Consider the following 16,788-nt stretch of genomic DNA (forward strand, 5'->3'; position numbering starts at 1 on the left):
AGCTGGGGAATTCTGGGAGTTGAAGTCCACCCATCTTAAAGTCGCCAAGTTTGAAAAGCACAGGAGCAGGTGACCTCCAAAATCCCTCTGCACCAAGGCAATGATTTTTTGAATTCTCCCCTCTGTTTAAGCTGCTCCTGATTAAAATGTGCTGAGCCGGGACCCCCGAGGGCTCAAAAACGAGGGGTGCCTTTTACAATCCTCAGGGCGCTCTGAGTTAATTGATTGATTGATTTTTTTTCTTTTTAGAAGAAAAGCAAACTTGGCACCTGGATCGGAGGCTTTTAATAGAGGCCGCCTCTGCACAGGCGAGGGACGATCTTGGAGAGGGGTGGGGAATTGGGGTGTGCAGAGGGGGGCTGCAACCCACCGCCGGGCTGGAATACGCTGCCTTTTCCCCAGCCTTTCCCACTTGGCTCAGCCCACCGCCCCCCCCAAAGGATCAGGAAGTCAGCGAACGAGAGCGGCTGGATCCTGGGAGCCCAGATCCCATCCCTCGGCTCGTCCTCAGGAGACGCTGCCCGCGAGCCGCGCCACCGCCATCTGGGCGCTGAAGATGCACTCGCTGACGGAGACGCCGGCGTAGGAAGCCCCCACCAGGCTAAGGGGCAGATTCTGCTGTTTCAAGTAGGAGGCAGCGCTTTCTGTAAAAGAAGGAAGACTGGTTGGGCCAAGGCAGGTCGGCAACTGTGGGCCCCTCCCTCGGCTTCCGGCCCTTCTGCGAAGCTGCAAAGCCTCCGCCAGCCGTTGGCTTCCAGAGATGGCTCGGGGCCTTTGGGGTTGGCGCAAAATAAAAACGGGGCACAGCTAGAATGGGGCAGCGGTTAAGGAGCTGGACGAGGAGCCGGGAGGCCCGAGTTCGAGTCCCCCCTTCGCTTAGGAAGCTCCCCAGGCCGGGCACCCCATCAGACGAACGATGACGTTGACAGCCAAATCCGCGTCACGAAGAAAAGCAAGATCAGCGGGGACCGAAAGTGACAGAAAGCTACCAGCTCTCCAGTTTTAGAATCTACTTGATCCCCATCCGAAAACCCACGGAGGAAGCTGGCACTGGGGAACGCCAAGCGACGGCAAATCCTGCCCCCCTGCCCGGTCCTTTCCCGGTTTCCCAGCGGGCTCCGTCGGGCGGAAGAGCCAGAAACTTACCGATGTGTTTCCAGTGGCCGAGCGTGTACTGGGGGATGCAAGCCTAGCCAGAAGGAAAAGTTCATGAAGTTAGCCGGGTCGGTCAGGGGAAAAAAATGATAGATTTTTAAAAAGACTGGAAGCCTTCGAGGGACTTTGGGCGGAAAGAAGAGAAGGCTGAACAGACGATTGACGGATTTGGGGATTGGGAAGGGTTACAGAGGAAGGGGAGAAACTAAGATGGCAATTACCTTGCGTGAGACGGGCGGCTATATAAATATGATAAAGAAATGTATTCCAAAGGGAGAAGGGTGGAAGTCAGAATTCTAAGTTTTCTTTCTTTTGTTCCCTTCTTTTCTTTTTTCCTGTTTCTTTTCTCTTTTCCTTATTTTTCTCCCCATTTTTTTATACTTTGATGCTTAACTGTACTGTAAAACTCTAATAAAAGAAATATTTTTTAAAAAAGCGAGCTGGGTCCAGAGGGTTAAACCCAACTAGAGTCACCAGCAAGGCCCTTTTCGTTTCATTTATGGATCTCCGAGAATCAGCTTTCTTAGCAATGCGTTGACGGGACATTTAAGCCCTGCAACTAAACTGCACCTCGCTCTTCTCCTTCCTGTAATTCATCGCCTGTTTGCCTCCAGATCACGTTCCTATTGCTCCTTTTCATATTTCAGATATACTTATATACCCTCCCCTCCCTGCCCACTTGGGCAGCCAAATTAATCCATTTAATTTATTGCCAATAAATTTCCTGGGCAGCCAATCAATTTAAATAAATAAACAATAATATTAATATATTATTTAATAATAATATTTTATTTAATAATAAAAATAATAAATTAAATTAAATTATTAAATTAAATCATTAAATTAATAAATAATAATTTAATATTAATATTAATAATAATATAACGATCCAAACTTCTGCCATGACCACAGCCCACTTCCTTGCAGCTTGCTAGTGTCATGATGCTGGGGCCCAATTTCTTAGCCAATGGCCAGCAGGAAATCATCTACTTGGGTGTCCCTAAAGGACACACAAAAAACGTTCCTCAAACATTGTCCCCTAAAGAGGAAAAAAAACCGCGAAAAAGGAAAAGTTTAAGACAGTGTTTCTCAACCTCGGAACTTTTAAGGTATGTGGACTTCAACTCCCAGAGTTCCCCAGCCAGCATGAATTCTCCCATGGAATTCTGGGAGTTGAAGTGCCATACCTTAAAGGTATCCAGGTTGAGAAACACCAAAGAGAAGGTGAGCGCTGCCACCTAGTGGCCATGGTGCGAATAGCAGCTGAAAAGGGAAGAATAGCTTAAGGGAAGTTATGAAGATTTCTGCCCTGCATACCTTATGTACTTTAACAATGGAGCGAGCAGGCTCCGTAGCGATTCCAAGGTGCTGCCTGACAGCCTCCTGAGCTCGGCTCAGCAACTCAGTGTGAGGAACCGTGTCTGGGTCACCAAGGTTGGATGTAAACCACGCGCCACCCATCATCACCTGTAATCAGGGGGACATAAAAATAGCTTTATAGCAGGTCCGGCTAGCAACACCTTCCCTTCCAGGTTTCCCAAACTGGAAGCTTTATGAACTCCAGCAATTTTTTTTTAAATGATGGAAGAATTCCACAATACGCACGAAGCCTCTGTTTTTGCAATTTGGCACTGGCGGCTGCTTTTAGTTTTAATCGTTTTTGTTCTTGATGAGCCTGGAATTGGTCAGCTGGTGGAAAGTTGAGCTATTTTCTAGATTCATTTCTCCGGGTGGTCTCGCAGCCCCCCGGCCAGAAAGGACCCCCCCCAGCAAACAGGAAAAGGGAGCCAGCGATCAGAAGCTGTGTTCCGCAAGACCCCCGCGATCAAGCAGAGACCGTCTTCTTGAGGTTTAAGGCCCACCCGAGCAAAATTGCAAAGAAAAGCTTCTCCATAAATTCTAGATTGAAAAAAAAAAAGGATGCATCTATAAAGCAAGGGATGAAAAGTCAAAACGTTCTGCCTTTTGGCCCAGAAATGCTTTTTCTCGAGCAACAGAGTCTTTGGAATTTGCCGCGTCTATCTAGAAAAGTTTTCCCATTCGCTTTGGGTCTGGAAACCTTACAAAGAGAAAGATCTAAAGCAGTGTTGTCCAAACTTGGCCACTTTAAGATGAGTGGACTTCAACTCCCAGAATTCCCCAGCCAGCAATTCTGGGAGTTGAAGTCCACAGCATGGCTGGCTGGGGAATTCTGGGAGTTGAAGTCCACTCATCTTAAAGTGGCCAAGTTTGGACAACACTGATCTAAAGCCTTCTCCTCAACTTTCTCTGTCTTAAAGGACTTTTTTCCCCCTTAAAATCACTGTTGCCAGGGTTTTGAGCAAAAGATGACACTTTAATCGGGCCATTAAGGCTTGTTCAGCGATTTCCAGATCGATCGGACGATCGCTCTGCGGTTTCCTTGGGTGGGTTTGAATTTGGATTCTGTTGAGAAAAAGAACTTTTGCAGTGTGCGTCTAGCACAGGGTTTCTCCACCTTGGCAACTTTAAGATGGGTGGACTTCAATTCCCAGAATTCCCCAGCCAGCCTTGCTGTGGACTTCCAACTCCCAGAATTCCCCTTGCTGGCCACACACCTTAAAGCACACTGGCTGGGGAATTCTGGGAGCTGAAGTCCACACGCCTCAAAGCACGCTGGCTGGGGAATTCTGGGAGCTGAAGTCCACACGCCTTAAAGCGCGCTGGCTGGGGAATTCTGGGAGCTGAAGTCCACACGCCTTAAAGCGCGCTGGCTGGGGAATTCTGGGAGCTGAAGTCCACACGCCTTAAAGCGCGCTGGCTGGGGAATTCTGGGAGCTGTAGTCCACACGCCTTAAAGCGCGCTGGCTGGGGAATTCTGGGAGCTGAAGTCCACACGCCTTAAAGCGCGCTGGCTGGGGAATTCTGGGAGCTGAAGTCCACACGCCTTAAAGCGCGCTGGCTGGGGAATTCTGGGAGCTGAAGTCCACACGCCTTAAAGCGCGCTGGCTGGGGAATTCTGGGAGCTGTAGTCCACACGCCTTAAAGCGCGCTGGCTGGGGAATTCTGGGAGCTGAAGTCCACACGCCTTAAAGCGCGCTGGCTGGGGAATTCTGGGAGCTGAAGTCCACACGCCTTAAAGCGCGCTGGCTGGGGAATTCTGGGAGCTGAAGTCCACACGCCTTAAAGCGCGCTGGCTGGGGAATTCTGGGAGTTGAAGTCCACAATCTTAAAGTTGCCAAGGTGGAGAAACAGTGGTCTAGCGCTACAAGATCAAGATGGGGTCTCCTATAGGAACCATCCTGTCTTATCTTTCTCTCCCCGCACTTTATGGGGGGAAAGTAAATCGGTCCCAATTCCAGCAAGAGCGAGATCACCTCAGCCACACGCAGCCGCCCCGAAACTTTCAAGGCACCCGCATGGCGCACAGAAAACCCGGCGGGAAGGAGCGGAGAAACGAAAAGTGCCCAACGCCCGTGCCTCGTACCGTCAGGCGAGTGGCACAGCCTTGGCGGCCATCCTGTTCGGGAAACGCCACCGAGTCGTAAACGATGCCCAGCAGGGGACGGTCCTCGAACGAGGGCACCAAGTGGCCGAACCCCTATGGGAATAGGAGAAAAAAGCAAAATCTGAAATACTCCGGTGGGGTTGGGAAGATCCTGAAAGGAGTTAACAAAGGAGGAGAGGAATCACGTTCCAGGTTTCTTTCCGGAGCTCAAGGCAGCATACGGAGCACGGCTCCTATTTTCCCCCACTACAACAACCCTGGGAGGTAGGCCGGGCTGAGCGAGTGACTGGCCCCCCCGGGGAGTTTTTCCCTGAATCTCCTGGGTGTCAATCCAACACCCTACACCATGCCAATTCAACAATTTCGCCCACTGCTCAACCTCCAATACCCCGTGCCACCCCCTCGAAAGCCGATTCCGACCTCCGCCGGCTCGGAATAACAGAAAAGGCCAATTTTGCGGGGAAAACGCAAATTCTTGGATCGGAGGGGGGCCAGGACAGACTTTCTCCCCAGAAGTGGAAAAGGGCAAAATGCACCCTGACTTGGAAAAGGTGCCGCAGGCTGAATGGCCACCTTAGAAATAGGGAATGGACTGGCCACGAAAAGTGAAAAGCTCAAAATTTGGGTTCTTTTATTTTCCTTGCTCGTTACTTTCCCAACATGCGGAAAAGTAACCCGGCGGGTTTGGTTAGCTGCCAAATGCGGGGTCTTCCCCAGCTTGGGGGGGGCATCCAGAAATTGCACCGGCGAGTCTCCCCCCAGCTTTGATTACTCCTTTGCAAACCGGCCTGGGTCTTTGCCTGGGGCCGGGCCAATCCCCCCTGCGGGAAAAGGGTGAGATTTCTGGGTCGCGCTCTCTCCGCTTCGTCGGTTCTTTGAATCACGCTAAACGGAAACTTACCGTGACGGGAAGCTGGGCGTTTTCGTACTGGAGGTTCACCACCGCCACGGAAACAGCTTGGACGCCCGAGAGGTCTCGGATAAGGGGCTCGGATCCGGCGGGGAGCAACGCGGCCAGAGCTGAGAGGAGAAAGGGGCTGGGGGTCTTTTCCGGAGGAAGCGAGTCCCCGTATCCCCCAAACCCAGGGAGGTGCACAACAAAATCCAGCAGCGGACAAACACGGGGCCTCCCTTTCGAGCAAGCGGGGTAGCGTTTGGGCTGTTTCAGGATTGATGCTTAAAGACCTGAGCCGCGGGAATTTACGGGTGGAGAAAAGCCACAGGCGTCCCTTTCGGGATTGGCCCTCGCAAGTTTCTAGTCCTCAGGGTTGCACCAAAAAAATCAACTGGGTAAGGTTTCTTCATCTTAAGTTGGGGTACTATTTCCTGTGTGTGTGTGTATGTGTGAATGAGAGACACACACTTCAGTACCCCAACTAAAATCGCCCTGCCAGGAAGGATTCCTCCTACCTTTGGCTGGCAAAGCGCTGATCACATGATCTGCCTCCACGGTGCCATCCTGCAGCGCAATCTAAGGGAATAAAACACCCTCCGCTCTAACATTATCCTGCCAAGTCAACCTGCGTGTTGCTGGTCCCCCTTCAGACTGCTCCCATGCTATATTCCCCGAAGCTAGAAAGCAAGCCTCTCACCAGCCAAGCCTGAGAAGCTACATTTCTAAGGGCAGGGTTTTGGGTTTTTTTTAAATATTGATAGAGAGGAACATTCCATCTGCTAGCAGATGAAACTACCCTGCACAAATTTCATTATCCGGGGACTCCAAAGTGGGGGAAACTAGGCCAATCTTCGTAACATTCAGCTTAACATCCCCCCTGGACAACTCTACCTCCATGGAAAGACCGGAAGGAGGAGAACTTAGCTCAGGAGGGGGGGAAACTGGGGGAAGATGCCCCCGAGGCCCCTGACTGCCCCTTGGGTCCTACCCCGCACCTGCCAGGAACCAGAGGCGGTTCTCTCCAGCCGCTTCACAAGGGCGTTGCAATGGATCTCCACCCCTCGCTGTCTCGAGAAAGCCGCCAAGGCTTCTGGGAGGGTCTGCAGCCCGCCACGCAGGGACCACTGGCTCCAGCGGCCTTCCTGGGCCTGGCGGATCAGCCGGCAGTCCACCGGAGACTTTTTTGCTGGTGGGGAAGAGAGCAAAGGCTGGGAACATTTCCTGTTTGCCAAGCCTAGTTACGTGTGGCCCACAACACCACCTCCTTCTCCGCCAGACTGTTTAATATTGGTAGGTTGGCACCCTGCTTGGCAGGGTTGGCACCCCTTGGTAGGTTGGCACCCTGATTGGCAGGGTTGGCACCCCTTGGCTGGCACCCCTTGGTAGGTTGGCACCCTGCTTGGCAGGGTTGGCACCCCTTGGTAGGTTGGCACCCTGATTGGCAGGGTTGGCACCCCTTGGCTGGCACCCCTTGGTAGGTTGGCACCCTGATTGGCAGGGTTGGCACCCCTTGGCTGGCACCCCTTGGTAGGTTGGCACCCTGCTTGGTAGGGCTGGCATCCCTTGGTAGGATGGCACCCTGCTTGGCAGGGCTGGCACCCCTTGGTAGGTTGGCACCCTGATTGGCAGGATTGGCACCCCTTGGCTGGCACCCCTTGGTTGGCACCCTGATTGGCAGGGCTGGCACCCCTTGGTAGGTTGGCACCCTGATTGGCAGGGCTGGCACCCCTTGGTAGGATGGCACCCTGCTTGGCAGGGCTGGCACCCTTTGCTAGGCTGGCACCCTGATTGGCAGGGTTGGCACCCCTTGGCTGGCACCCCTTGGTTGGCACCCTGCTTGGCAGGGCTGGCACCCCTTGGTAGGCTGGCACCCTACTTGGCAGGGTTGGCACCCCTTGGTAGGCTGGCACCCTGCTTGGCAGGGTTGGCACCCCTTGGTAGGTTGGCACCCCTGGGTAGGCTGGCACCCTGCTGGTGGAGGAGAAACCCCACCAGCTCGGCCCCTCTTTCAACCCCCAAACAGCCAACGCACAATCACTGGACTGGCATATTTTGCTAAGTGGGGCTGAACTGCTTCCTTAAGCCAACATCCTAAGCCATAAATCATGGCTCTAAGCAGCGAAAGCAGGGATGGTACAACGTAGTCAGCCAGAATCAAACCAGCCACGTTACAACATGACGCCATGTGTGAACTCAATCCCAGACTTGGCTCACACATACCAAGCTATGGTTTGTTTAGCTATGGCTAATTCCAAACCATGGCTTCCACAGAACTCAAATCTCTCTCCTAACGAACTAGAGTGGCACACAGAGTTATTTTTTTACCCTCATTAAACCTGATAATTCACTATGCCTCCAAAGCCTCAAGACATAGACTGAATCGATATCAAGCAATTACGTTGTTGAACTTTGAAGCCTTGATAAGGTTGGAATAAACTCTTATGACGTGGAAGTTTCCCTTTTTCCAGTGACTCCTGAACGTCGCCTTCTCCGTCTCTCTATAAATACACTTCAGCTCCACTGAAAATAAGCTTTTCACCTAGAATACAATCCCACTTCTACTATGTGAGATCCTGCACCGGGCAGGGGGCTGGTGTAGATGACCTCAAAGACCCCTCCCCGTCTGCTATTCTCTGCCTGGCTCTTTCAGAGGATCTGAAAAGCTTTTGCACAATACTCTGTGCAAAAGATACGTGACTAACACAGCTTCCTGCGTCAGGCAGAAGATGATCTCTAAACTCCCTTCAAGGTCGTATCATTCTACAAAAAACCCATAAAGGTACAACCCTAAGAATCTCTCTCCCCGGCCTAGTTATTAAGGCTGTCCACCTCCAACTTTATTTTATGTATTTCATACATTCGGCTGATCCTCTGATGGTTTTGATCATTATTTTTTTTAAGCCTCACATTTCGCCAGGGCCATGCCCAGAATAACCGATCTGCACTTTTGTTCAGCAAGGAACAACGCTGGGAAACAGGAACGGACGCTCAGGGCACGGCAGTCCCCCGCGAAGACCCCACGGCAGAGGCTGTCGATGGCTACGTCAGCCACCTGAAAGGAGAAAACATGTGATGATTAGAGAACGTACAGTAGAAATCCCAACGTAGATTTAAAAGTAGAAGCTACTTTGCTGAGTGGAAGAACCTACTACTGGAATTACGAAGGAATTGCAGAATCGCAAAGTCAAATCTTTGCAGAATCCCAAAGTCGAATCTACTTGGTTGAATGTGGCTAAGTATTGCTTAGTAGAAATCCCAAAGTAGATTTAAAAGTAGAATCTACTTTGCTGAGTGGAAGAAACTACTACTGGAATTACAAAGGAATTGTAGAATCACAAAGTCGAATCTTTGCAGAATCGCAAAGTCGAATCGTCGAATCTTTGCAGAATTGCAAAGTCGAATCTTTGCAGAATCACAAAGTCGAATCTACTTGGTTGAATGTGGCTAAATATTGCTTAGTAGAAATCCCAAAGTAGATTTAAAAGTAGAATCTACTTTGCTGAGTGGAAGAACCTACTACTGGAATTACGAAGGAATTATACAATCACAAAGTCGAATCTTTGCAGAATCGCAAAGTCGAATCTTTGCAGAATCGCAAAGTCGAATCTACTTGGTTGAATGTGGCTAAGTATTGCTTAGTAGAAATCCCAAAGTAGATTTAAAAGTAGAATCTACTTTGCTGAGTGGAAGAAACTACTACTGGAATTACAAAGGAATTGTAGAATCACAAAGTCGAATCTTTGCAGAATCGCAAAGTCGAATCGTCGAATCTTTGCAGAATTGCAAAGTCGAATCTTTGCAGAATCACAAAGTCGAATCTACTTGGTTGAATGTGGCTAAATATTGCTTAGTAGAAATCCCAAAGTAGATTTAAAAGTAGAAGCTACTTTGCTGAGTGGAAGAACCTACTACTGGAATTACGAAGGAATTGCAGAATCGCAAAGTCAAATCTTTGCAGAATCCCAAAGTCGAATCTACTTGGTTGAATGTGGCTAAGTATTGCTTAGTAGAAATCCCAAAGTAGATTTAAAAGTAGAATCTACTTTGCTGAGTGGAAGAAACTACTACTGGAATTACAAAGGAATTGTAGAATCACAAAGTCGAATCTTTGCAGAATCGCAAAGTCGAATCGTCGAATCTTTGCAGAATTGCAAAGTCGAATCTTTGCAGAATCACAAAGTCGAATCTACTTGGTTGAATGTGGCTAAATATTGCTTAGTAGAAATCCCAAAGTAGATTTAAAAGTAGAATCTACTTTGCTGAGTGGAAGAACCTACTACTGGAATTATGAAGGAATTGTAGAATTGTTGAATCTTTGCAGGATCACAAAGTCGAATCGACTTGTTGAATGTTGCTAAGTATTGCTCTGTTATCGGTACAATATGGCATCATCTTTTTTTCCAGGTCGTTTTGAGACATTTGCCCCTATGGCTCTCTTGATCCTTGATTTTACCTCAAATTTGGTCAATTCTCTATCTACAGGCCTTACGTTTCTACGTCATTTTAGGATGATCGGTTTTTATTATGATGTTCCATTGCTACCGTCGCACTCAGCCGTGCAGAAAATGAGCTGTTCTAAATCCTTTGGTTCTTTAGCCTTTTAATAAACCCTTTATACCCTATCCTATCATAGACTAATCGTTGCAATATCAATGTTAAATATCATTCATCTATAGATGTTAGCGATGTCATGATTCTATTAAAAATTAAACAAAAAAAAATGAAAAGAGAAAACACAGGATTTGGGGTCATCAAAGCCAGAGGTCTTGCTAGCCAGCCCTAAGACTGGGACCGGGGAACATTTTTCAATGATTTTTCGTCATTCCCATCACCCCAGTCATCACAATTCTCTGGGCCTTATAGCCTGCAGAGATTTTAAGAGCTTTTCCAAAAGAAACAATTAAAAAAACGCAATGGGGTTCCTAAGTCTCTCCTAACACGCCACGATTCCCATTTTCAATAAATGAATTTAAGCTTGACGTGTCTAAGGCTGGAGTTTGGGAGAGAGATCAAAGGAGGAGGCAGGATGGCTTGTAAAAAGGGTTTTACATCTTCTAGAATTGCTGGCAACATATTCATTTCATAAATAATATGATTATTATATTGGCTGTCCCGGTTTTCCTCTCGCTCTACCGGCCAACAGTCCCCGTCACATTTCTGAAGCCCCACGAAAGGGAAGATTAATTGAAGAGAAGCTCCCTCTGCATGGAGCTGATAAGGCAGAATGACTCCTTCCCCACCCTATTTTCTTTCCTTTTCCCCACCTTTCAAAGACCAGTTTTAGCAAAATGTAAGGTCACCCGCTTTTTGAAAAACTGGTTTCAGCATCGCCACATTTCCCCCCCAGTTCTGCTCTTCTGCTTTGCACAGCTCGGCCAATTGAGCCTTGACCCAAAGACCCTGACGCCCTAGCTTTCTGCATGCAGGGGTTGCTTTTAAAGGCACAGCCACAGGAAGGCAACGTGGACCATCTTTAAAAGTGCTCCCTTTTTCTGGCGAGGGACAAAGCTTCCCTGTGTTTTTTTTCTTCCCTGTGTTTTTAAGATGAAGGGCCACGCGGACACTTAGCGGGTGAATTTTCTCCTGGAAGGAGGGTTCATTTCTGCGTGCGAAGCAGAGGCTGAAAGGCAGAAGAGCAGAGCTAGGGGCTGAGTGCGAAATACGCTGATCTCTTAAGACAAGAGATGGGGGGGTTGGTTTTTACGAAGGGCTTCCTGGCTCACGGAAATACCTCCTGGCCGCTACCCACCATCATGGAGAGAGTTGGGGAAGGTGATGGAACTTGCTGAGATGGCCAGATTGACTTCTTTGATCAGAGAAAAGACAATATCTATGTTTCTTGCTGACTGATAGGCTTTTTGCATGAAATAGAAAAAAATGAATGTATGATTTATGGTTTTGAGGATAAGACAGACTAGATTATTGCAGGGTTTCTCAATCTGGGCTGCTTGAAGATGGGTGGGCTTCAACTCCCAGAATCCCCCAGCCAGCCATGCTTGAAGATGGGTGGGCTTCAACTCCCAGAATCCCCCAGCCAGCCATGCTTGAAGATGGGTGGGCTTCAACTCCCAGAATCCCCCAGCCAGCCATGCTTGAAGATGGGTGAGCTTCAACTCCCAGAATCCCCCAGCCAGCCATGCTTGAAGATGGGTGGGCTTCAACTCCCAGAATCCCCCAGCCAGCCATGCTTGAAGATGGGTGGGCTTCAACTCCCAGAATCCCCCAGCCAGCCATGCTTGAAGATGGGTGGGCTTCAACTCCCAGAATCCCCCAGCCAGCCATGCTTGAAGATGGGTGGGCTTCAACTCCCAGAATCCCCCAGCCAGCCATGCTTGAAGATGGGTGGGCTTCAACTCCCAGAATCCCCCAGCCAGCCATGCTTGAAGATGGGTGGGCTTCAACTCCCAGAATCCCCCAGCCAGCCATGCTTGAAGATGGGTGGGCTTCAACTCCCAGAATCCCCCAGCCAGCCATGCTTGAAGATGGGTGGGCTTCAACTCCCAGAATCCCCCAGCCAGCCATGCTTGAAGATGGGTGGACTTCAACTCCCAGAATTCCCCAGCCAGCCGTGCTGGCTGGGGAATTCTGGGAGTTGAAGTTCACCCATCTTCAAGCAGCCAAGACTGAGAAACACTGAATTATAGAAAGAAGAGAGTTATGCTGTAGCCACAGAGTAAGAAGTAAATTTATAATTGTACTTATAACTGCTACAAAGGAAATTAGAAGCTGCTTCTTTGTATCTTTTTCCTTTTTTCTATCTCTCTTTTCCTTTTTTCCCTCCCTTGCCCTTTTCTCTCTCTCTCTCAGAGTTCTTTCTTCTTCTCCCTTTACACGTGTCCGTCTCAGGTTTCCTCAGCTTTCTCAAAACCTCCCACAAATAAAAGGACCCAGCTCAAAAAACAAGGACGCACCTCCTGGCCACAGCGGCGGGCCACGAAGGCGTGAACGGTCTCGTCCGGCGCGGTGCCACGGGGGGCCACCAGGTCCTTCAACCCACTCCAGATGAGAGGTCGGGAGAACGGAGCAATGGTCCGGAAGACGCCACTAGGGAAAAGAAGAAATATTCTCGTTAGGGCCCGTGAACAAGGATGGATCTCCCCTCCCCTTGCAAAAGCGATCACTGGATTTTAGGGAACGGGAACGCACCTCATTTATTTATTTATTAAATTTCTCCTCCACCCATCTCCCCCCCATGGGGAAACTCTGGGCGACGCACCCAGAAGATTAAAACCAGAAATAGATATCAAGGCATAAAACATCCATAAAAAAAAAAAGAAAAGGAGAGTCCAAGAGATGAAGAGAGTCCAAGAGACGAAGCCATCCCCACGTACCTAATGCCGGAAGGGAGTTTGTGGAGGGTCCCCCCGACGTAGAGGTAGCGATTTTTCGAGGCCGGGTGGTCTCCAGGAACGGGAAGAACGTCAGCTTCGAGTCCAAGCTCCGAGACCTGGCGAAGAATCACAGCATCATTGCCCTCCAACCGGCGACGGGTCCTTCCGTCGAAAGCCACCCATCGCCCAAAGTCGGATTATTCCGGCCGCTGTCCCCCCACCTCTCGCAACCCCCATCGGTGGAATTAAAAAGCGCCGTTTTAGGGGAGAAGAAAAGAAGAAGGCACTTGTGGATTGAAACCTTCTGGCCCTGCCTTTGCAAGATTCCTGTTTTGCCAAGGGGGGGTTCGGGAATAAAAAGCCACTTTTCAGGACGAGGAGCGTTGGGCCCTCCGCTGCCAGCCCCGATTCGGTTCCCACCCTTAAACCGTGGCTTACGGAACCAAGCTGGACAATCTCTATGGCTTTTATAGATGTGTGGTTTCTGTTTTCGTCCGGGGTATTTATATTTTTATTGTTTTATTGTCTTGGTTTTTAACGGGAAGCTGCCCAGAGTCACCCTCTGGGGGAGATGGGCGGCATACAAATTTAATAATCAATCAATCAATCAATCAATCAATCATTTTAAAAAGCCCAATTGGCTGGGTTTGCCGAGTCCAAACCAAACCCATTATTTCCTTGGCCAATTTCATTGCAGCACGAGGGGGCAAAGCAGCCCACCGTTAAATAAGCTAAATCTCTTATTTTACTCTTCTTGATGCATTGTGGCTAGTACCAACCGAGGCTCTACATATTCAAATAAATAACATTATTTCTCTCCGGTTCTTGCTGCCCATTTTTCGACAGTTGATCCCTGGTGCTTCTCTGATCCATAGGTTTCATTCATCTAAGTAGGTCTCTGGAATGGCATTTCGCTCCCCCGGCTTGTTCATCCTCCCCCCAAAACATACCATAAGAAGCGTGTTTTTTCCTACAGCTCCAGCGGGTCGGATCCCTCTTGGGCCGTGTTCGAAAACAGCCCCATCCTCCGTCTGGGTAGAATGAATCCAACCCCCCAGCCGGGGGCTGCCTTCCAAAAGGATGACCTGGACAGAAGGGGAAGAGGAAGAGAAAGAAGAAGAGAAAGAGAGAGAGAGAAAGGGAGAATGAGAAAGAGAGAGAGAGAAAGAGAGAAAGGGAAAGAGAAAGAGAGAGAGAGAAAGAGAGAGAGAGAAAGAGAGAGAGAAAGAGAAAGAGAAAGAGAAAGAGAGGAAGAGGAAGAGAGAAAGAGAAAGAGAGAGGAAGAGGAAGAGAAAGAGAGAAAGAGAAAGAGAGAGAGAAAAAGAGAGAGAGAAAGAAGATGAGACAAACAGGACTTGATTTGGTCCAATCGAAACCAGGGGGGTTGCGAGTTGTTTTAATAGCCTCTGTTCCCCATCTAATTTCCATCAGGACCGTGGCTGAACATGCCAATAGAAAGCAAAACTAGAAATACATTTTTTAAAAAAGAATAACAACAACAAAAAATAGAATTCGTGAGTTGGCTCTACTATTAACACCCCTTCACCTATTTTCCTTTTCTGTTTTAGGTCTGTTTTTATAGTTTTTTATCATTATTATATCATGGTTTTATGCCATGATTGCTTATATATTTATTGTTTTATTGGGTTGTGGTATGCCTCACTTTTTGTGAGAGGGGCGGCCATATAAATGGGATTGACTGACTGACTGACAGACAGACAGACAGACAGACAGACAGACAGATAGATAGATAGATAGATAGATAGATAGATAAATCCGAGCAAAACTTTCTCAGTTCCACGGGGGAAAACAACCCAAGGAGGAAACTTAATTTGGCATCCTCTGTATTAACGGAGGAAGTGAAAACAGGAGAAAGGAACGATGCAGAATAAGAGCCACGCCCAGGCGGCTTGTTTAATTTTTTAAGCCGTTAGCAAATTCCCACGTGTTTGGTTTAACTCAAAAAGGAGAGGAATAGGGCTTCAGGATCACGCGATCCATTGGGCAAGCTCTCACCTTAGACGCTAGCGTGCTTCTGGCGAGGTAATAGCAAGCCGCGAGACCGCTCACTCCTCCGCCAAGGACAGCTACCCTCGGTTGCATTGGGAATCTGAAAGGGGAGAGGATGGGATAAAGGATAGGAGTAAATCCAGGTAGTCCTCGCTTAATGACCACAAGAGGGACCATAAAATTGAGCTGGGTGGTTGTTAAGCGAATTGGACCTGATTTTACAACCTTTTTTGTGGTGGTCGTTAAGCAAATACACAGTTGTTAAGCAAAACTAGCTTCTCCCATTGACTTTGCTTGTCAGAAGCCCCCTGGGAAGGTTGCAAATGGCGATCATGTGACCCTGGGACAATGCAACCGTCGTAAGTGTGAGTTGGTGGCCAGGCGCCCAAATTTTGATCACGTGACCGCAGGGACGCTATCACTGCAAGGACTGGTCGTAAGTCACTTTTTAGCACCGCTGTAACTTCGAACAGTCACTAAACAACTGGTCGTTAAGCAAGGACTACCTGTACAGGCATCGGTCACAACTAGGTTGCAATACTGTACGATGCTGTATTACACTGTAGTATAAAGAAGGTGGCTTAAGTTTGCAAAACATGATTCACCTGGGGAGCACAAGTTAAACCACCTTCTGGGTTTGGGTAATAGAAGGGAATCACAAACAAAGCCAGCGGGATGCTTCCCCAAAACACAAGGCCCATAGAACTAACCCAGTTTAAAACTAGCCATGGTTTGGGCTACTGGTTCTTTTAACTGATCTGTTAAGCACGTTTTGGTTTTCCCTGTTTCTCCTCTGACACGATAACCCAGAGAGGCAAGTCAGGCCGAGCCGTTGGTCTAAAATTAGTCTCCCCGGTGGCTTCCAGAAAATTAAATGAAAGAAAGAAAGAAGTTGAGCGAACAGATCGGAAGCTGATCAAGTTGGAGCATTAGGCTCCTCTTCCTGCACTGTTTTTAATTAAGTATTTCCCCCCATCTCTTATCATTAGGATGAGCACCTGCCCCTTATTTTACTAGGAGCCCGTTTCGCCCCCGAAAGCCCTAAGCCTCTCCCTCCTCACGGGTCTTTCCTCGGAAGGCGTTAATCTGCTAAGCTTTCGGGTGCACGCATCCTCGCCCTGCGCCGATCCTGAATTTATTCCTCCTCTCTCCGCAGGGGATGCCAGACCTTGGTCCTCTCGGATGAACGCCCGCTTTATCTGCCTTTCGACTCTCCCGGCCACTTCCCACTCCTCCCCAGCCCGCCTTCCTCTCTCTCCTGAGCCCAATTTTGCCGCCGCTGATCTCTCCTGCGCCAAAACCCCGCCTTCTCCAACTCCCGGGTGCATTCATACGACCAGAACGATGACCCGGGATCTCAGCAGCCCCTCACCGCGTTGTTCCCACGCCGAACGAACTTGGGTTTTCAGTCCCCCAGCGCAGCTGATTCGAGCTCCTCCCTCCCCGCCGGGATTGGTCGAAATGGCGATGACGTACATCCTCTCGGATTGGGCCAATCGCCTCCAATCGAACGCGGAGGGGCGTGGCCGGGGAGTGGGCGGTGCCTTCGTCTTGATGGAGCCGGCGTGGAATTTTATAGGTTCATCATCAAAATAGTCCTAAATTGCATTTCAAAGCCCATCGATGAGATCCGTCGTATTACAGCTCCTACCTCTAACCTGACAGAGAGTTAAAGAGGACGAGAGTTTCACTTTCTGGCGATGGTCTGGGCAGGTAAAGTCCTCGAAGATGTAACTGCACAACTCTGCAGGGCTGTTGTACGGCTCAGAATAAAGCATCATACATTTATTAAGCGCATTCGTCCCAGTGTCTTCTCTCCAAGTATATCTGAGCTCAGAAGAGTCTCCAATGAAACACCCGCTGTCCCCAGTCAGCGAAAGATAGTTTTTATAAATACGCTAGGGAGCTCAGGGGGCTGATAGACTGCATCT

At 49.0% G+C, this 16,788-nt stretch overlaps 1 protein-coding gene across 2 annotated transcripts; it reads right to left on the reverse strand.

The window, feature by feature from the left end:
• Positions 1 to 266: 266 nt before the first annotated feature.
• PPOX (protoporphyrinogen oxidase) lies at positions 267 to 16,301 on the reverse strand. 2 transcript variants are annotated; one of them, XM_007426128.3, is made up of 13 exons: positions 16,230 to 16,301; positions 14,864 to 14,957; positions 13,798 to 13,932; positions 12,848 to 12,963; positions 12,428 to 12,560; positions 8,424 to 8,568; positions 6,512 to 6,702; positions 6,032 to 6,092; positions 5,523 to 5,641; positions 4,601 to 4,714; positions 2,473 to 2,622; positions 1,147 to 1,189; positions 267 to 644 (listed from the first exon to the last, which is right to left on the reverse strand). In XM_007426128.3, the coding sequence occupies exons 2-13, from the start codon at positions 14,948 to 14,950 to the stop codon at positions 508 to 510; spliced, it is 1,431 nt and encodes a 476-aa protein (XP_007426190.2). In that variant the 5' UTR covers positions 14,951 to 14,957; positions 16,230 to 16,301; the 3' UTR covers positions 267 to 507. The 2 variants fall into 2 exon arrangements, with proteins under 2 accessions (XP_007426190.2, XP_025021123.2); XM_025165355.2 differs by lacking the exon at positions 16,230 to 16,301 and adding an exon at positions 16,192 to 16,215.
• Between the last annotated feature and the right edge of the window lie 487 nt (positions 16,302 to 16,788).

The sequence above is a fragment of the Python bivittatus genome, unplaced genomic scaffold (genome assembly GCF_059951505.1).
Source record: "Python bivittatus isolate LINGU-HERP-01145 unplaced genomic scaffold, Pbiv_v1 ctg000180_np1212, whole genome shotgun sequence".
NCBI lineage: Eukaryota > Metazoa > Chordata > Lepidosauria > Squamata > Pythonidae > Python > Python bivittatus.